This window comes from Salmo salar, chromosome 11 (assembly GCF_965601325.2).
Source record: "Salmo salar chromosome 11, fSalSal1, whole genome shotgun sequence".
NCBI lineage: Eukaryota > Metazoa > Chordata > Actinopteri > Salmoniformes > Salmonidae > Salmo > Salmo salar.
Genome location: NC_138301.1, coordinates 22,152,446 through 22,173,434, shown reverse-complemented (window position 1 = coordinate 22,173,434; position 20,989 = coordinate 22,152,446). Strand labels below are relative to the sequence as shown.

The 20,989-nt window shown below is 43.0% G+C and overlaps 2 protein-coding genes across 3 annotated transcripts; both read left to right on the top strand.

Annotated features, from left to right (window-relative positions):
* The first annotated feature begins 3,297 nt into the window (after nt 1-3,297).
* Nucleotides 3,298-9,131, top strand: LOC106562235 (glucose-fructose oxidoreductase domain-containing protein 2). Of its 2 annotated transcripts, none has more exons than XM_014126975.3 (3): nt 3,298-3,581; nt 5,927-6,292; nt 7,173-9,131. In XM_014126975.3, exons 2-3 carry the CDS (start codon nt 6,040-6,042, stop codon nt 8,093-8,095), a joined length of 1,176 nt encoding a protein of 391 aa, XP_013982450.1. In that variant the 5' UTR covers nt 3,298-3,581; nt 5,927-6,039; the 3' UTR covers nt 8,096-9,131. The 2 variants fall into 2 exon arrangements, with proteins under 2 accessions (XP_013982450.1, XP_013982452.1); XM_014126977.3 differs by lacking the exon at nt 3,298-3,581 and adding an exon at nt 3,603-5,301.
* Nucleotides 9,132-9,958: 827 nt separating this feature from the next.
* Nucleotides 9,959-19,967, top strand: LOC106562236 (uncharacterized). Its single transcript, XM_014126978.3, has 3 exons — nt 9,959-10,437; nt 18,693-19,157; nt 19,332-19,967. Exons 1-3 carry the CDS (start codon nt 10,194-10,196, stop codon nt 19,769-19,771), a joined length of 1,149 nt encoding a protein of 382 aa, XP_013982453.2. The 5' UTR covers nt 9,959-10,193; the 3' UTR covers nt 19,772-19,967.
* Nucleotides 19,968-20,989: the final 1,022 nt, after the last annotated feature.

Here is a 20,989-nt window from a genome sequence, read left to right as displayed (position 1 = left end):
GGTGCGGGCAGTGATCAATTGAATAGCATGCATTTAGTTTTACTTGCGTTTAAGAGCAGTTGGAGGCCACGGAAGGAGAGTTGTATGGCATTGAAGCTCGTCTGGAGGTTAGTTAACACAGTGTCCAAAGAGGGGCCAGAAGTATACAGAATGGTGTCGTCTGTGTAGAGGTGGATCAGAGAATCACCAGCAGCAAGAGCAACATCATTGATGTATACAGAGAAGAGAGTCGGCCCGAGAATTGAACCCTGTGTCACACCCATAGAGACTGCCAGAGGTCCGGACAACAGGCCCTCCGATTTGACACACTGAACTCTATCAGAGAAGTAGTTGGTAAACCAGGTGAGGCAATCATTTGAGAAACCAAGGCTGTCGAGTCTGCCAATAAGAATGTGGTGATTGACAGAGTCGAAAGCCTTGGCCAGGTCGATGATGTGTTGATGTGTTAATCTGATGCTTATCTGAAAAAGAGATGGTTAAAGGGGCAGGGCAGTATAATTTTTTTTTTGTTGATTTTCCTGCGTTTTATATACACTGGGTGTACAAAACATTAGATACACCTGCTCTTTCCATGACAGACTGACCAGATGAATCCAGGTGAAAGCTATGATCCCTTATTGATGTCACCTGTTAAATCCACTTCAAATTAGTGCAGATGAAGGGGAGGAGACAGGTTAAAAGAAGGATTTTTAAACCTTGAGACATGGATTGTGTATATGTACCATTCAGAGGGTGACTGGGCAAGATGAAAGATTCAAGTGACTTTTAACGGGTATGGTAGTAGGAGCCAGGCGCACCGGTTTGAGTGTGTCAAGTACAGCAACGCTGCTTAGTTTTTCACACTCAACAGTTTCCCCTGCGTATCAAGAATGGTCCACCATCCAAAGGACATCCATACAACTTGACACAACTGTGGGAAGCATTGAGGGCTCCCAAGTGGCACTGCATTTCAGTGCTAGAGGTGTCACTACAGATCCTGGTTCGATTCCAGGCAGTATCACAACCGGCTGTGATTGGTAGTCCCATAGGGCGGCGCACCATTGCCACAGCGTCGTTTGGGTATGGCCGGGGTAGGCCGTCATTGTAAATAATAATTTGTTCTTAACTGGCTTGCCTAGTTAAATAAAATTGAAGTTAACATGGGCCAGCTTTCAAAACCTTGTAAAGTCCATGCCACGATGAATTGAGGTTGTTCTGAGGCCAAAAGGGATGCAACTCAATATTAGGAAGGTGTTCCTAATGTTTTGTACATTCAGTGTATATTTCCACACTGAGGTTGGAATAATATTGTGAAAATTATGATAATGCCCTTTTAATGTAAGAGCTGTTTGACAAGACTGCATGGAATTTCATCCTGCTATGGTGGGATGGAGTTTTGGCCTGACTAGTGACATCACCAGGTGGTAAATTAGTTAACAGACCAATAAGAAAGAGTTCCAAAACTTTCTGCCGATAACAGATCATTTTCGGTTTTCCCCTCCCCAATCAGACCAGTCCGACAGTCCTAGCTAAATTCTTGCTTGAGAAAACGCTCTTTGCTAAGAATGTTGTATTCTTTTTGACCATTTTAATTTAAAACAATCACAATAAGGTACTTGATTTTTCCCTAGGCCAGAAATGATTTGATTGAGATAGAAATAGCTGCATTGGACCTTTAACCCCAACCCCCTTAACCTAACCTTATTTTAACCAATTCGGAAATAGATCATGACTTGACTATTTATCTGCATAAAATATCCCATATCATACATCTAACTCTCCATTTTACCACATCCAACTTAGGTAATATATAGGCCTACTCTGCTAACTCCTCCTGCCCCTCCCTCATCTTCACTGACCTCACTCCCACTTGGACCCTCTACATATGGGAAAACAGAAATGTTGCCAACAGCACAGTCCTGTTGCAGCACTCGTGACAAATGGATTCAATATTCAAGTTAAGGTTATTGGAAACACATCATAGCATGTATGACTAACTTTATTTTCCCAGAGGGAACTTAATTTGGGGTGTCAGATACATCAAGCACACTTCAATTTAAAAACACGCATAACAGAGTATTATTACAATCAAAACTAGTCACACTATGAAAATAGATATTTGATTAAAGAATATGCTATCTAATATCAAAGCTTAGGCTACATTTTATTATATAATAAGCCCTTTTTTGGGGGGGGGGGGGGGGGGGGGTGAGAGACTATTTCAAGATGGGCCTAAAACTACTTTCTTTGTTACTTTGTTCTGTTTTGGGCAGCCCTGGCATGGTCTGCCAGCAGTTTCCCACCTGGATCTTGACTGGTGCCTTTGCCTTGGTGTGGGCAAGACACTGCTTTTTCTGAGGTGGCAGAGACAGGCAGTTGACACTGGAGGTGGTTGACCTCTTCTTCCAGTGGGGTAGTCTCCAATTGGCATTGACAGTTTGCCCCTTTTAAAGTCTGCACATTGGACAATCAGAAGTTGCTACAGTACATCCATTTTTGGACTTCAATTAATTATGTATCCATTGATTATTGAAGAATATAACGTATAAATGCCTCATGAGCTTAGTTCAACTGTCCCATCAGAACCCAAAATACAAGCTTGTTTTACTCCGTTTGTAAACAAACACTATATAGCCTCAAAACATGGTTAAAACTATTAATTTGATATCATGGATGGTCAGTCCTTGCATCCATAGCGCTATCTATGAATCTGAGATCAGTTATATTTCTCCAGGCCCATCCCTCAGCTTTACCCTCACCATACCAGGGGTGGGGAGGACACTGTTACCTTTCATGATACTGGTGCGTGCTGTTTTATATGTAACGACATGCACACGCTATTGGAATAAAAGTGTACAGACATGTTGTACTTTAAGAGTAACACATCATCGACAGTTACATTATTGTAACTTGCTACCTTACTGAGGTGTCTTCACTTTCTTCCAGTTTAAGTTACTGCTCAGTCTGTCAAAGTCGCCAGTTTTTTTCTTGATTTCATGAAGTGCAACGCAGCATACCAATGTGTGTTCGTCTTTGACAATGTCAATGATGCAACTTAAACTCTATTTTTGAATCTGAAAACAAACAATCCTACTCGTAAACCATATCTAATCCGTTAGCTATCTTCCTTAATTTACATGTAGCGTAGTATTTAACTCGCTGTCAGTCAATAGAACTAGCTGGTTGGACGCGGCACTGCTGCAGGCAGACTGCTTCTCCTCGAACGCGGTGGTGAAAGCATTGTTGAGAGCCCATTGGCTATCGAACGACCAATGGCGTGGGTCTTGATGGCTTGGGAGCCCTCCTCCGAACCAGTCCGGGCGTTGCTCAGATGGACGTGACTGGAATTTTGTCTCTCGGACGACACTGCGCAGACGCATCAGTACAACTTCGAGAAGAAAGACGGATGCTGGGCGAACGCGGATGCCCAAAGTGAACCTCGAAAAGTATACTGAGGACAGACTACAGAAGTGTGAATAAATTGAGAGTCTTACTCTGGTACCATTAACTTTTTACCTGAAAGTGAATGGTGAGTCTCGTTGCCACCGATTAAACGGCCACCGGGAGTCTGACCGAGGCGGGGGACGTCATCACATCAGCAGGTAACGTTACACGGCATAGCCTCCTAACAATCGGCGGAACAAAAGTCATCTAGCTAAACCACCAAAATATATCCTAGTCACAAGAGTGGTTATAAAGATCTCATCGATTTTCTAAATCCTTATCCAGAACCCCTGGGCTTCTGCCTCCTCAGTCACTGGTTCGTTAATGTAAGCTAACAAACTGAACAAAAATAAACGCAACAATTAACGATTTTACCGAGTTGCAGTTCATATAAGGAAATCAATAAATTGAAATCAATTTTGACCCAATCTATTAGTTTCACATGACTGGAAATACAGATATGCATCCGTTGGTCACAGATACCTTAAAGAAAAAGGTAAGGGGTGGATTAGAAAACCAGTCAGTATTTGGTGTGATCGCCATTTCCCTCATGCAGCAAGATGCATCACCTTCACATAGAGTTGATGAGGCTGGTGATTGTGGCCTGTGGAATGTTGTCCTACTCTTTTTCCGAAGGCTGTGCGAAGTTGCTTGATATTGTCAGGAACTGGAACAGGCTGTCGTAGACATCGATCCAGAGCATCCCAAACATGCTCAATGGGTGACATGTCTGGTGAGTATGCAGGCCATGGAAGAACTGGGACATTTTCAGCTTCCACGAATTGTGTACAGATCCTTGCCATTATCATGCTGAAACATGAGTTGATGTCATCAGGATCAATAGCAGGACAATGGGCCTAAGGATCCTGTCACGGTATCTCTGTGCATTCAAATTGCCATCGATAAAATGCTATTGTGTTTGTTGTCCGTAGCCTATGCCTGCCCATACCATAACCCCACCGCCATCATGGGGCACTCTGTTTACAATGTTGACATTAGCAAACCGCTTGCCCACACTGCTTATACGTCTTCTGCGGTTGTGAGGCCGGTTGGACGTACTGTCAAATTCTCTAAAATTATGTTGGAGGCGCTTTATGATAGAGAAATGAACATTACATTTTCTGGCAACAGCTCTGGTGGACATGCCTGCAGTCAGCATGCCAATTGCATGCTCCCTCCACTTGAGACATCACATTTTAGTGGCCTTTTGTCCCCAGCACAAGGTGCACCTGTGTAATGATCATGACGTTTAATCAGCTTCTTGATATGCCACACCTGTCAGGTGGATGGATTATCTTGGAAAGGGAGAAATCCTCACTAACAGGGATGTAAACAAATTTGTGCCCAAAATTTGAGAGAAAAAAGCTTTTGTTTGGATGAAAGATTTCTGGGATCATTTATTTCAGCTCATGAAACATGGGACCAACACTTACATGCACTTACATGTTGCGTTTTATATTTTTGTTCAGTCTGGATATGGTTCTGCCTAGCCCTAGGTCATGACTCTCAGTTCCATTACACATAATAAGAGTAATTGTACGAAGGCGTCTTCTGTAGAGGGAAGTTTTGTTAAGATCCCTGTCACTCGGTCTGAACATTAACATGCATCGCTTGCAGTAAGGTTTTGGAAGCACATGTACCTTTCATATCAGCAAGAAATAATTTTCAGAAAACAAAAGGTTACGTTTATACACACCTTGATAGGGTTAGTGTTCCCACACTATCATATCTCAATGTTACAGCGCTTGTTTACGGAAAACAGACTGAAGACAAAAGCTGACCACCTGCTCCGAACACCTGTGTGTAAGCGTAACTTGAAGTGTAGTCTGGTAGGATGGAAGCACCCATAGCTATGTGGAACTGTGCAAAACTGCTACAGTAAGTGTATCTTCTTCATCTGAAGGATTGTTTCTCTCTGATGAGTGATGAGGGCCATATCGCAAGCGATGATTTGATGTTTCCAAACGTTAAAACACAGCGTCGGGGTTGTAGTTCACACAAGGCAGTCTGGGGGAAAGCTAATGGCTGAGAACTGTAGGGGGTTTGAGAGCTATGGTTCTGCTTATCTCACACATGCATAAGTAGCAGTCTTTGCTGTTCTGTACTATAAACTACTTGGTTATCAGCCATAGAACCATAGGTATGAACAGCAAATTGTTTTTGAGAATAAGTTTCAACTAACCTGGTATTGGCAACACTATCCTCGTTCTCGATTCGGCAAAACATGTATCTTCAAAAATGTCCAGTTGCAGGTTGTGCGTTTTGAAATTAGAAAATTCTCCGTTGTTAAAATTAACCTGTAACTCGCAGTAATGAATACCAAAAATCTTTGGTTAAATCCCATCTGGTCTACCAATCTGTAGCTAATGTGTAGATAGTTGGACAGAGGAGCAGGTAGTCGTGGACGTTCATAATCGTGCAATGCATGTAAAAGTAAAACAACGTTTAGTCTGTCCATTGTACATAATAATAATTCTAAAACATATTTTCTCTGTGTTGCCAGGCAACAGCAGACACTACCACTGTGAGAGAAGAGTGGTGGGAGTAGGACGACGTTGGGATGCTTGCGTGTCTGTGTGGTGCAGACCAGACATACAGTGAAGAGGAGTGGCAGCAATGTTGCCTGGTGTTGGTGTGTTTGGCACAGGGAGTACGGCACGGGTGCTAGTTCCATTGCTGCGGGGGGAAGGGTTTGAGGTACACGCGCTCTGGGGGATGAGCGAGGAGGAGGCAAGCTCCCTGGCGCAGGAGCTGGGCATTCCGTTTCACACCAGCCAATCGGACGATGTCTTATTGCACCCTGATGTTGACCTGGTCTGCATCTACATCTCACCCCCACTCACACGGCAGATTGCAGTCAAAGCCCTGGGTAAGACAACACAAATGCATGCATGCACGCTTGTACACACACACACACACAGTTGGGTTCTATGCTGTCCAGCCCCACCCAGGAAGTGTGGCAGACTGGGGCTCTTTCCTGCCTCTGCCCTGTAGGAGAGTGTGGGTAATCTCAGTAACAATCCCAGTGTTTACACCACAAACATTGGCACAATGCCTACACAACGCTCACCCAATACACAGAATACTCTTACTGTGTTTTCATAGCACACAAATACTTGATGAGGCTGTAGGGAAGCAATGCTTCTACAAACTTACATAAACAGTATAGTCTCTGAACACTGATACTGGGTGCATTCCTCTTCTAATTTGTCTGGACCCCCCCCCCCCCCCCACCAATCTCTCCCTCTCCACGGCTGAGGCTCTTTTTTTCCTCTCACTACATCACTTCTCTTAGTCTCTATTGAGCCCTCTCTGTCTTTCACTGTGTTCTGATTGATTTACAATAGGAGGTGACTGTCTTATCTGGGTGAATTCCTGAGCGTTGACCTCAGCTTCCTGCTTTAGTTTCTGCTTCCTGAGAGTGTCTCTACCAACCGGAAGGTCCCTCCCTGCTCTGGGGGAGGGAGGTGCCATTTGTGTGTGTGTGTGTGTGTGTGTGTGTGTGTGTGTGTGTACGTGCGGCAGAGGGGTCTGGACAGTATGTTCTTCCTCCTATTGAGTCGGTCGAATGGTGGAATTCCTGTGTTGGGTGGGGCTTTAAGGTCAGGGCTGAGGTTATATTTGCATATAGACACACACAGAGTTAATAAATAGTGCAACAACCTACATACACACATGGTGGTTGTTGAAGCATAGAGGCGTTTTCAGGAACCTCTCTCTCTCTCTTTCTCTCTCTTTCTATCTCTCAGGGATAGGTAAGAATGTGGTATGTGAGAAGGCTGCTACCGCTGTGGACGCGTTCAAGATGGTGACTGCGGCGCAGTACTACCCCCAGTTGCTGAGCATTGTGGGTAATGCTCTGCGCTTCCTCCCAGCGTTCGTAGCAATGCGGCAGCTGCTGGCAGAGGGATATGTGGGTGAGCTGCAGGTGTGTGACGCCCGTGTCTATGGCCCCAGTCTGCTCGATCAATCATACGGCTGGACCTGTGAGGAGCTGATGGGGGGTGGCGGGCTCCACACGGTTGGCTCTACCCTCGTGGACCTGCTGAGTCACCTGACGGGAGCACGGGCGATGCGGGTGCACGGCCTTCTCCGGACGTTCGTGGGGCAGAACGGAGCGATCCACGGGATCCGCCGCGTCACCAGCGATGACTTCAGTTTCTTCCAGATGCTGATGGGAGGGTCTGGTTCTGGTAGAGGGGCGGGGACTGGGACTGGGTCAGGAGTGTGCTGCACTGTGACTCTGAACTTCAACATGCCGGGGGCCTTTGTCCACGAGGTGATGGTTGTTGGGTCAGCAGGGAGGCTGGTTGCCAGGGGGACAGAGCTGTATGGGCAGCGCAATGGAGGGAACGGGGAGGAGCTGCTGCTAGGGGACAGCGGAGGGACAGGACAAGAGGTCAAGGATGTCCCCCTGCCACACCTGCGGGGGCTAGGCTCCATGGTTACGGCTCTAAAATATGCTTTCCAGGCACAGGAAGAGCGTCGGTCGTGGGCGCGGGGGCCAGTTGCTATGGCGTCGACGTTTGAGGATGGGCTGTACGTGCAGACGGTGGTGGAGGCGGTGAAACGGTCAAGCCGCAGCGGAGAGTGGGAAAGTGTGGAGGTCATGACTCAGGAACCAGATCCCAACCAAAACCTCTGTGAGGTGCTGCAGATAAACAAGAACTGAGTACCTGTTTATATACACACACACACTAATATAAATGACCTATAGACAGCCTCTATGGCCTGTCCTGAGTAGACTGTCCCCTATCAACCACTACCCTGTGTCTGGCGACCTCTTCCGTGCATCAGGGCCACACTCAAAGCAACAGCATCCTGCCCTGCAAGAACCCACAGGCAGGCAGACTGGTGGGCACACCTACTACTGGATGGGAACTCTTCTTCTCAGCAGTTTGTGTGTGCATGCCTGTGTGCGTTTTTACATTTTCCAGACAATCTGAGCCTAGTTCACCTTACCCACACACATTCCTATCAAATCGGTGAACACCTTGAAGGAGGAAGTGTTTAGTATTCATGCTACAGTTTCTCACTGTGCCTCACTACTTCTGCCGATGAAAGAAATGTTTGCAGTTGTTTACATACATGTCACAGATGAAATGTTGGATTTTCTCTTACACAAATGTGTATTATACACATAAAAAAGTTACTTTTAAATAGTAACTAACTCAAGAATTTCATTAAAAATAAATCTTTTTAGTTTACAAGAAGATGCGTATCATCATTAGACTGCCATCACAGCAGAGTTACTCATATGCAACCCCCCTTGACTTTCAGTTAATTATTATTTGATGTGTGTAGTTGTATTTTTTTATTATATTGATTGTTGATCCCATGTTCCATATCAGCATCTCCTGCATTGATAAAATGCTACTACAACCCTGTGCTGTGTGCAAGCCTGTGAATAGAGTGTGTCTGACTATATGGTGGAAAGACTACTGTATTTATTTCATTTTTACTTTTGCGTTTTTACTAAGAAAGGCTATGTTTTATTTAAGTAGTATGTGTTCAGCAAGTGGAAATGTCTGATAAGCTATAAGAAGTTTAATGGATATTTATTTTTTGTTTTAAGTTATTTCAGTTTTACTTGGTGTTATCACTGTTACACACTACCTGTGATTTTGTTTTCAGTGGAGGGGACAGAGGCTGTGAAAACATACCGTGCACTCCTGTCACCTCCCAAGTTAATAAATATATCACTAGTATTGCTGCCTCCGTGCGTGTTTAATTTACTCAGTGAGGATTTTCAAAAAATTACTGATAAAATGTAAATGTCTTCCAGTAGTGTAAAGTAATCCACACAACGCAATGTTAATTGAATGATGGCTCCAATCTTCCCCTATGAATTGGGGTCTCATTCAAATGTTGGATGTACAATTTAGACTGCCCAAAAGTGCTCTGCATCACAATGTAGCTAATTTTGACGGGCTAGGGGTTTCACTACTCTGCTGCAGGATTTCGATGAAGACTGCAGCAGAAGACTGCAAATACGATAGATGGCAGCAAAACGCCTGTTAGTGTCATTTTCCAGCATTCAAGCAACTCGCAATCACTAAGGTATAATGCATACACTACACGATTTTGCCACGAATTCGTCATGTTTTGCCGTCCCAGACAAGTTGTCATGAGCGGGGTAAAATCTTCTGAATTTGGCCTAGGATCATATGAACTTGGGTTAGGATCAGAACAGCCGGGACTCGCGTAGTTTGAGCGGGTTAAGGACGCACCGATAATGGCTGTTTTGTTCTCCAGACCCCTGTCAGATGTCCCGAAAATGTTCTGACATGTCAGCAATTTTGGTTGTGCATCTTGTAGCATAAGCAGTGCTATTACGCGATTGGGCAAGGATTGCTGTCAGTTTTCCGCACGTGACACCAAAATGAAGATAAAACTAAAACTGCTTTTTTCAATAGAAATCCCTGATCACACTTGTAGGCGACGTTAGCTAGCTAAGCGCATGTGCACAAATACATCATCGGCTATAGCAGTCGACTCGCTGCGACTTCATAACGTTGCAGAAATTTCGTGACCCGGAAGTAATTTTTTGTGTCGCTGACGAGACGTCTATTAGTTACCACAACCACAAAGTTAAAAGGGCTATATCGTACAAAGTCATGAAAAAAAATGTGGTCTTCGTTTTAGGTTAGCAGTTTGCTTAAGGTTAGGTTTAAAGCCACAATTTAATAAGATAAATTCTAGAAATAGGCGAGCTTTATGACATTGAGGCTGTGGTAACTAGTGACGACCGACGAGACGTTTATGGGAAGATGGCGCCTAGAAAGCGAAGTGTCGTTTGGTCTTTTTTCAGAGCAGTAGACGAGAAAAAAGTGACTTGTCTGCTGTGTTTGGAGACCGTCCTTCATTGCGGCCACACCACGAACATGCTAAGGCATTTGCGTAGCAAACACCTGAACGAGTATAGTAGCGCGGCAGCATCAAAAGATAGGCAGTCTGTGGCGGCGGACGACAACAGTCAACCAATGATGATTAGCAGCGAAGACTACTGTGACGGTATGATTTGATATTATGTGAAGACGTTATCATACTCGAATAGCAGGTTCTGCGATTGTGAAGTGTACCATACTTTAATTCGTCAACCCACGCTTGATGCACAGACGGTGTTTAGTTATTCAGTCGAAAATATTTATATTGTGCTACCCCAGATGCTTGACCAGCTAGCACACATTTGTACCATAGGCCGGGCTAGCTATGTTAACGTCCCCCATATCCAAGTGTTACGAGTCTTGGGTCACAGCGGAAAGACTTGTTGCAAAGTTTGGTTGACAGCCTAATGTGTGTGTCTTTTTGACCCCAGATGCTTTGTTATTTTTGATCATGGCCTAAAGGCAGTGTTTACCATATATTAATTTAGCAGCGGTGCCACCGCTGCCAAAATGTAATTAGTTTATATAAATATTTCTGCCGAGCCGCCCTTTTAAATGGATAGTCGTTAGCTCAATGGCTGGACATCTATGGGAAGACCTAGTATGCTAGCTGAGCCAGTCACACTAAATATAAACGAATGGAATGCTGCTTACCAACTAGCTATATTATGCTGCACTCACAATGCTGAATGCTTCCACCAAAAGTTAGCTAGCTTGTAACGTGCTGTCTGTGTCCCGAATCAGCTGTTGCTGACCCAACGTTACAATGTAGTGATCGTGGAGAAACATGCTGATCTGCGAATTGATTTGTGATAACATTCCTTCTTACTTTTGGGGCAGCATGTCTACAACTTTAAGGTTATTAAACAAGCCAAGCAGCGTTGCCAGGTTTAGTAAAAATGTCTAACTCAATGACCTCTGAACGCGCCCACAAGGCCTGAAATTTATCCCCAAAATGTTGTTTTGCAGCGTCAGAGGAGTTGCCTCATTTATCCATGAAAACCTTTTCCATAACTTTATCGAGCGAATTAAGGAATATCAACGTAGGTTAAGAAGCATGAATAATTATTTTAATGGGAAACCGAATTTTGCAAGTTTAAGAATGTAAAAAGAGAAAATATAAATCGCCTTTATTAAACTCCAGATTATTTTATATCAATGGATATCGATTTTAAATAGTTTTGACTGCTATGATTAAACAATAAGGCCCTAGGAGGAGTGGTATATGGCTAAGTGCTGTTCTTTGGACATAGTCCTTAGCCATGGTATATTGGCCATATACCACAAACCCCTGAGGAACCTGATTGCTATGTCCTTTTTTTTTTTTTTTAATTCCCATGGCTTTCAACCAATCAGCATTCAGGGCTCAAACCATGTAGTTATGCATGTGCAAAGCTATATAGATAAATCCGACAGGAGAATTTCAGTGATGAAAGTTGGACAGAGGATCTGAATCTCTGTGCATGAAATACTTGGATGAATTTCAAAAAAAGAATGTTAGTCTATTTTCTGGTAATTGTGCCTTCATTATGTGCCAGATGTTAAGGCTACAAACCGTTATAAATGACCTATTTGCGAGATATACTTATTTCAATAGGCATAGGCTACTGACTAAAATCTGCGTTTGTAATTGCAATTCAACTTTTCCATGGTTTGCTGAGCTAGTTGCATGTAGCCTATAGCCTCTGAAAGGCCAACATCTAATTTCGGGGAAATTACCTGTTTCTGCTTTATAGTCAGCAGCAGCAAGTCGCAGTAAAATACTGTATATATTTCAAAAATTGCCTTGGTGGCCGCGGTGCAATTTAGAAGTAGCCCTAAAATCCGCGACAAATGCCTTTTCACCCGCGTCATCATATTCAAAGTAGCTCAATTGACCGGAAAATTGCGGGAAAGTAACTTTGGACTCAACTTTGACTTGAGACTGATGACTGGAAATGATTTAGACAGGTTTTGTAACGCTTTTCACTCATTATGTGACAGTGGCAGAGAGTCAACGTGGATTACTCTCCACGCAGCCAGAGACAGTATCTCACTTGCAAAAAAGCAGATTGGCTAGTGAAATGCAAACTGTCAATCAACACAGGTCTGTGAGCGCTAGCGTGGTGAAAACGTTTTGGGGGGGTCAAGAGTGTGAAACAGAATGGGGAAAAATATTTTTTTTCATACATATTTTATTAGGCTACATAGCCTACCATTTGTATTTTATATTATCATTTTATATTATCATTGCTTAATCTATCTGGCCACTAACATAGGCCTGCCCCAAGTTCTTCTCTCAAAAACATCTTATCTGTGCTTCAGAACCAAGTGGCGCGTCTTGATTGCAGACCAATGACCAGTCATCAGCATTGTCCGCAAATGCGGGTGCACAAAAATATCCAGATTAGTGTCCAGAAAGCGCTTGTTTAATATTCTCCGGTTTTGCCTCGCAAAATCGAGAGTAGCCTACCTATGTTAATATTATCCATATAAAATACAGTTGAGCAATCTAAGGATGCATCTTTGCCAGACCAATGGGTAACCTGGTGATTTCAATAGTAATTGTCAAATGCGCCTAGTTTGGGTGGGTTATAATTTCATACAGGCCTACCTCAGTGGTGGGTATTGGCTATATATCTAATGATGCCGGTAACATGACTCTATCTCAAATGCTAATGGGATTCAGATGCAACATATTCAGGGGAATTTAATTACGGTATTTGTGAGGAAGGGAAATGCTACAGACGATCATTTTTCCATCCAAACCTGCAACCTCCACTGCATGCAGGTAGGCCATATGATCCTGCTTGCTCTGGACTCCAGAGAAGTAACAATGTGACATGATATCGCAAGTTGATATTGACTGATAACATAAATGACTTTTAGCCAAAATGCAGGTGTATAACGCAGTTTATTTCTGGATCTTGCGCTTCGAGAATGCATCACTGTTTATGATTGTAATTCGAGGTCGACCGATTAATCGGAATGGCCAATTTAATTGGGGCCGATTTCAAGTTTTCATAACAATCGGTATTTTTGGACGCCGATTTATTAATTTATATATATATTTTACACATTTTATTTAACTAGGCAAGTCAGTTAAGAACACATTCTTATTTTCAATGACGGCCTAGGAACGGTGGGTTAACTGGCTTGTTCAGGGGCAGAACGACAGATTTTTACCTTGTCAGCTCGGGGATTCAATCTTGCAACCTTACGGTTAACTAGTCCAACGCTCTAACCACCTGCTTTACATTGCACTCCACGAGGAGCCTGCTTGTTACGCGAATGCAGTAAGAAGCCAAGGTAAGTTGCTAGCTAGTATTAAACTTATCTTAAAAAACAATCAATCAATCATAATGACTAGTTAACTACACATGGTTGATGATATTACTAGTTTATCTAGCCTGTCCTGCGTTGCATATAATCGATGCGGTGCGCATTCGCGAAAAAGGACTGTCATTGCTCCAACGTGTACCTACCATAAACATCAATGTTTTTCTTAAAATCAATACACAGAAGTATATATTTTTAAACCTGCATATTTAGTTAATATTGCCTGCTTACATTAATTTATTTTAACTCTGGAAAATGTCACCTCTTGCAACAGAGTCAGGGTATATGCAACAGTTTGGGTCGCCCGGCTCGTTGCGAACTAATTTGACAGAATTTTACGTAATTATGACATAACATTGAAGGTTGTGCAATGTAACAGGAATATTTAGCCTTATGGATGCCACCCGTTAGATAAAATACGGAACAGTTCCGTATTTCACTGAAAGAAAAAAACGTTTTGTTTTCGAGATGATAGTTTCCGGATTCGACCATATTAATGACCTAAGGCTTGTATTTCTGTGTGTTTATTATAATTAACTCTATGATTTGATAGAGCAGTCTGATTGAGCGGTGGTAGGCACCAGCAGGCTCGTAAGCATTCATTCAAACAGCACTTTCGTGCTAATAGCGTTTCAAACGTCACTCGCTCTGAGACTTGGAGTAGTTGTTCCCCTTGCTCTGCATGGGTAACGCTGCTTCGAGGGTGGCTGTTGTCGATGTGTTCCTGGTTCGAGCGAGGAGATGGACGGAAGCTATACTGTTACACTGGCAATACTAAAGTGCCTATAAGAACATCCAATAGTCAAAAGGTATATGAAATACAAATCGTATAGAGAGAAATAGTCCTATAATTCCTATAATAACTACAACCTAAAACTTCTTACCTGGGAATATTGAAGACTCATGTTAAAAGGAACCACCAGCTTTCATATGTTCTCATGTTCTGAGCAAGGAACTTAAACGTTAGTTTTCTTACATGGCACATACTGCAATTTTACTTTCTTCTCCAACACTTTGTTTTTGCATTATTTAAACCAAATTGAACATGTTTCATTATTTATTTGAGGCTACATTGATTTTATTGATGTATTATATTAAGTTAAAATAAGTGTTCATTCAGTATTGTTGTAATGTTAAATAAAAAATAAAAAAAATATGACAATTTATTTTTTATTTTTAAATGGCCGATTAATCGGTATCGGCGGTTTTTGGTCCTCCAATAATCGGTATCGGTGTTGAAAAATCATAATCGGTTGACCTCTAATTGTAATGACAGACTACATTTGCGCAGTGCGTACGCGTGGGTTGCAAGTGTTGAACCACTCCATTTTGGGGGTCGCGGATCAAAAGTTTTGATAATCACTTAGCTAGCAAAGAGTGCTGATTTGCAGTAGGCCTACAAGTATAGGATCGGGTGCATCGCAAACTTCAAATTGTAGGGAGAGGATTGCCATAAATAAATATGCAGCACCAAAAATTGTTTGGTGATCAAGAATATTACCTTCATCGGCAATGGGCGTCAAGCAACAATTACTACCATAAGCCTACTGGTCTTTTGGCATGTTGAAATTGATGATTTACTTATGGATCAAAAAAATAAAAAAAATCTATTACATAACCAAAATGTGTTGTTGACAAAGCAATGCAAAGGGCTGTCTGGTGCCTCCCAATAAATACATATTTGTACACTCTTTAGAAAAAAAGATGCCATCTCATACCTAAAAGGGTTGTTCGACTGTCCCCATAGGAGAACCCTGAAGAACCATTTCTGGTTCCAGGCAGAAGCCTCCATGTAAAACTGTTTCAACAGAGGGTTTTATGTGGAACCCAAAAGGGTTCTCTTATGGGGACAGCCGAAGAACCGTTTTTTTTCCCCCCTAGGTGTGAAGTTGAACAAGTCATTGCATGTAGGCTATATATAAATATGGAGGAAGGTAGCCTAGTGGTTAGAGCGTTGGACTAGTAACCGGAAGGTTGCGAGATTGAATCCCTGAGCTGACAAGGTAAAAATCTGTCATTCTGCCCCTGAACAAGGCCTAGGAACAGTGGGTTAGCTGCCATCATTGTAAATAAGAATTTGTTCTTAACTGACTTGCATAGTTAAATAAAGGTGTGTGTGTGTGTATATAAAACAACTTAACTTGGACTTGACTCGACCCGTTCAACTTGAGACTCGGACCTTGTGACTTGAATAATAATGACTTGGTCCCATCTCTGGAGCTAGGTAGCTACAGTCGCTTCAGAAAGTATTCATACACCTTGACTTATTCCACTTTTTCTTTTACAGCCTGAATTCAAAATGGTTTTAAAAATATATACATCTCACCCATCTACACACAATACCCCATAATGACAACGTGATAACATGTTTTTAGACATTTTTGACCAGTTATAGAAAATAAAAAAATGTGATATCTGATTTACATAAGTATTCACACCCTTGATTCACGACTTTACAGAAGCACCTTTGGAAGAAATTACAGCTGTGAGTCTTTCTGGGTAAATCTCTAAGAGCTTTCCACACCTCGATTGTGCTATATTTGCCCATTTTTATTATTTTCAAATTTCTTCAAGGTCTGTCAAATTGGTTGTTGATCATTGCTAGACAACCAGGTCTTGCCATACAGTTTCGGGTAGATTTAAGTCGACTCTTAACTCGGCCACTCTAGAACATTCACTGTCTTGGTATGCTATTCCAGTGTCGATTTGGCCTTGGGTTTAATGTTATTGTCCTGTTGAAATGTGAATTAATCTCCCAGTGTCTTGTGGAAAGCACACTGAACCAGGATTTCCTCTAGGATTTTGTATTTACTTAGAGCCATTCTGTTTTTGTTTTTTTTATCATGAAACTCCCCAGTCCTTAACGATTACAAGCCTACCCAAAACATGATGCAGCTACCACTATGCTTGAAAATATTGAGTTGTACTCAGTAATGTATTGGAATTGCCGCAAACATAACTTTATATTCAGGACAAAAAGTTGAAAGCTTTTCCACATTTTTTAGCAGTATTAATTTAGTGCCTTATTGCAAACAGAATGCATGCTTTGGAATAGTTTTATTCTGTACAGGCTTCCTTTTCCCCTCTGTCAATTAGGTTAGTATTGTGGAGTAACTACGATGTAGATCCTCAGTTTCCTCCCATCACAGCCATTAAACTCTTAACTGTTTTAAAGTCACCTTTGACCTTATGGTGAAATCCCTCAGTAGTTACCTTCCTCCCCGGCAAATGAGTTAGGAAGGACCCCTATATCTATGTAGTGACTGGGTGTATTGGGACACCATTCAAAGTGAAATTAATAACTTCACCATGGTCAAAGGGATATTCAGTGTCTGCTTTTTTTATTTTTACCCTTCTACCAATAGGTGCCCTTCTTTGCGAGGCATTGGAAAACGTCCCTGGTCTTTTGTGGTTGAATCTGTTTGAAATTCACAGCTCCACTGAAGGACCTTACAATAGTCTGTGTGTGAGGTCGTCATTCAAAAATCATGTTAAAGCTGCAATAATACTGTTTATTATGTGACTTGTTGAGCACATTTTCATTCGTTAACTTATTTAGGCTTGTCATAACAGAGGGGTTGAATACTTATTGACTCAGGACATTTCAGCTGTTCATTTTTTTTATTTGTGAACATTTGTAAAAACATATTCCACTTTAACATTATGGGGTATTGTGTGTAGGCCAGTGACAATTATTTTTATTTTTTTTACTATAATTTAAATTCAGGCTGCAACTCAACATTTTGAAAAAGTCAATGGGTGTGAACTTTCTGAAGGCACCATATGTAAAACACACTACATGACCAAAAGTATATGGACACCTGCTCGTCAAACATCTCATTCCAAAATCATGGGCATTAATATCTAGTTGGTCCCCCCTTTTCTGCTGTAACAACCTCCACTCTTCTGAGAAGGCTTTCCACTAGATGTTGGAACATTGCTGCGGGGACTTGCTTCCATTCAGCCACAAGCATTGGACGACTAGGATTTGCTCGCAGTTGGCATTTTAATTCAATGGGGTTGAGGTCAGGGCTCTGCAGTCCAGTCAAGTTCTTCCATACGATCTCAACAAACCATTTCTGTATGGACCTCGTTTTGTGCACGTGGGCATTCATGCTGAAACAGGAAAGGGCCTTCCCCAAACTGTTGCCACAAAGTTGGAAGCACAGAATCGTCTAGAATGTCATTGAATGCTGTAGCGTTAAGATTTCCCTTCACTGGAAGTAAGGGGCCTAGCCCGACCAATAAAAAAAAAAAACAGCCCCAGACCATTATTCCTCCTCCACCAAACTGTACAGTTGGCACTATGCATTGGGGCAGGTAGCGTTCTCCTGGAATCCGCCAAACCAATATTAGTACGTCGGACTGCCAGATGGTTAAGTGTGGTTCATCAGTCCAGAGAATGTGTTTCCACTGCTCCAGAGTCAAATGGCGGTGAGCTTACACCATTCCAGCCGACGCTTGGCATCGCGCATGGTGGTCTTAGGCCATGGAAACCCATGTCATGAAGCTCCCAACAAACAGTTGTTGTACTGACGTTGCTTCCAGAGGCAGTTTGGAACTCGGTAGTGAGTGATGCAATCTAGGACAGATGATTTTTATGAGCTATGGGCTTCACCACTCGGCAGGCCCGTTCTGTGAGCTTGTGTGGCCTACCACTTCGTGGCTGAGCCGTTGTTGCACATAAACGTTTCCACTTCACAATAACAGCGCTTACAGTTGACCGGGGCAGAAATTTGACGAATTGACTTGTTGCATCCTATGACGGTGCCACGTTGAAAGTCACTGAGCTCTGGCAGTAGAATGGCCTTACTGAAATGTTTGTCTATGGAGATTGCATGGCGGTGTGTTCGATTTTATACACCTGTCAGCAATGGGTGTGGCGGAAATAGCTGAATCCACTCATTTGAAGGGATGTCCACATACATTTGTAGTGTAGCTGTAAGATACGTTAGCTAGCAACACATTTTAGGTGAATGGTTAAGTCAGACAGTCCTCAGTGGAGTAACTTATTTTTTTGTATACATTTTTATTTTATTTTTTTCTGGTCTGTTTGTGTTTCAGTGGAGGTAGCACTAGAGGAGCAGCCCCCAGAGCAGGCAGCCTCGGTGAGTGACGCAGACATCGCAAGCGCCATCAATGGCATCCTGAAGGCAGCAGAGGATCATGCTGTGGTCCGAGACAGCGGGGCTGGGATTGTGGGCCAGGGCAGTGCAGGGGCCACACCATCCGGCCGGAAGTGGAGCTCCGTGTGGACGCACTACGAGCGGTTGGAGGAGCAGAACCGCGCGCTTTGTCTGATCTGCAATGAGAAGATCCAGCACCAGAGCAGCACCAGCAACCTGCTGCGACACCTCTCCAAGAGACATCCAGAGGCCTTTGCTGGCCTGGAGTGTCACATCAAGAAACAGAAGACCAGCGGTGTCCAGAAAACATTGTCCAGAGATGGCGACTCAGGCCCCAAACACACCAACCTGTCAAGGAGAATTGGAGAGGTTGCACTGAAACAAAGCCCATGGAAATTTCCAGGTAGATCTGATATATGTGAATATCGGTGTTGCTCAAATTGATCCCAAAATACTGTATTATTCTCTATTCGAAGAACTGATGCTCATACGTGTGTTCATTTATGAAATTAGAGAACCTGAGCTCTTGATTTCATGCTGTCTTTCCTGTCTCCGCTCTCTTTCTCTCATTCTGTAGATGCATTTGATATGATGGGAGCATGCGAGGGGGAGGTGCGTGTCTTGGAGCGGGAGCGTGAGCTGACGGAGGCCTTGAGGAGGGCTCAGCAGCAGGAGGCACGGGCGCTGGAGCAGCAGAGGGAGCTCCTGGAGACACTACGTCGGGCCAACACCAGAGAGGCATCTGCAGAGAAGGAGGCCCTGGAGACCCTGAGGAGAAGCCAAGAGCAGGAGGCCCGCTGCCTGCAGAGGGAGAGGGAAGACCTACAGAGAGAGCGAGTGGAGTTGCAGATGGAGAAGGAAAGGATGCAAAGGGAGAGAGAGGAGCTGGAGTGCTTACGAAGGGAGTCTGGGCAAGAGAGGAGTCCGGTGCAGACAGTGGACCGAACCACTGGTTTATTTCAGGGGGACGTGGTACAGGAACAGGAGGTGACTATGAGGGAAGAGGTTCTTGGTTAGGGGATGTTTCAGTAAGCCAACAGGACGATATTGTAATGTTCAGAAGTTGACCATCTATCCCATCACCATGCATTCAGACTCTAACTTAAACACCTCTCTAAAAGGAGGGAGATGGTGGGTGAATGCACTCTGGAGGGGGCTTAGTGATGTAAATACTTTAAACTTTTTTTTATGAAAATAAACCTGTACCATGTCATTAAGTTGTGGAGTTTTTAGTTCAGGAGTATATAAAGTCTTCGTGCAGAAGACCACCTACCATTAAATCATTGTACTATAGAACAAAGTGACACATTTGAGTTAGGAGTATAACATATTTTGTTTAAAAAACTTTTTTATACAGTACCAGTCAAAAGTTAGGCTACACCTACTCATTCAAGGGTTTTTCTTTATTTTTACTATTTTCTACATTGTAGAAGAATAGTGAAGACCTAAGTCTCTGGATAAGAGCGTCTGCTAAATGACGTAAATGTAAAACTATGAAATAACACATGGAATGATGTAGTAACAAAAAAAGTGTCAAACAAATAAAAATATATTTGAGATTCTTCAAAGTAGCCACCCTTTGCCTCGATGACAGCTTTACACACTCTTGGCATTCTCTCAACCAGCTTCACCTGGAATGCTTTTCCAACAGTCTTGAAGGAGTTCCCACATATACTGAGCACTTGTTGGCTGCTTTTCCTTCACTCTGCAGTGCAACTCATCCCAAACCATCTCAATTGGGTTGAGGTCGGGTGATCTGATGCAGCACTCATCACTCTCCTTGGTCTAATAGCCCTAACACAGCCTGAAGGTGTTTTGTTACATTGTCCTGTTGAAAAACAAATGATAGTCCCACTAAGTGCAAACCAGATGGGATGGCGTATCGCTGCGGAATGCTGTGGTAGCCATGCTGGTTGTGTGCCTTGAATTCTAAATAAATCATCAACAGTGTCACCAGAAAGCACCATCAAACCACCTCCGCTTCACTGTGGGAACTACACATGCAGAGATCATCCGTTCACCTACTCTTCAGCTCACAAAGACACGGCAGTTGGAACCAAAAATCTAATTCGGACTCATCAGACCAAAGGACAGATTTCCACCGGTCTAATGTCCATTGCATGTTTTCTTCACCCAAGCAAGTCTCTTCTTCTTATTGGTGTCCTTTAGTAGTGTTTTCTTTGCAGCAATTCGACCAGGAAAGCCTGATTCACACAGTCGATGTTGAGATGTCTG

Excerpts from the sequence above, each read along its gene's own strand:
- LOC106562236 (XM_014126978.3), top strand. The coding sequence starts at position 10,194 with ATGGCGCCTAGAAAGCGAAGTGTCGTTTGGTCTTTTTTCAGAGCAGTA. Across the intron at positions 10,438-18,692 it reads CAGCGAAGACTACTGTGACG|TGGAGGTAGCACTAGAGGAG; the intron begins GTATGATTTGAT and ends TTTGTGTTTCAG. Across the intron at positions 19,158-19,331 it reads AAGCCCATGGAAATTTCCAG|ATGCATTTGATATGATGGGA; the intron begins GTAGATCTGATA and ends CTCATTCTGTAG.
- LOC106562235 (XM_014126975.3), top strand. The coding sequence starts at position 6,040 with ATGTTGCCTGGTGTTGGTGTGTTTGGCACAGGGAGTACGGCACGGGTG. Across the intron at positions 6,293-7,172 it reads GATTGCAGTCAAAGCCCTGG|GGATAGGTAAGAATGTGGTA; the intron begins GTAAGACAACAC and ends TCTATCTCTCAG.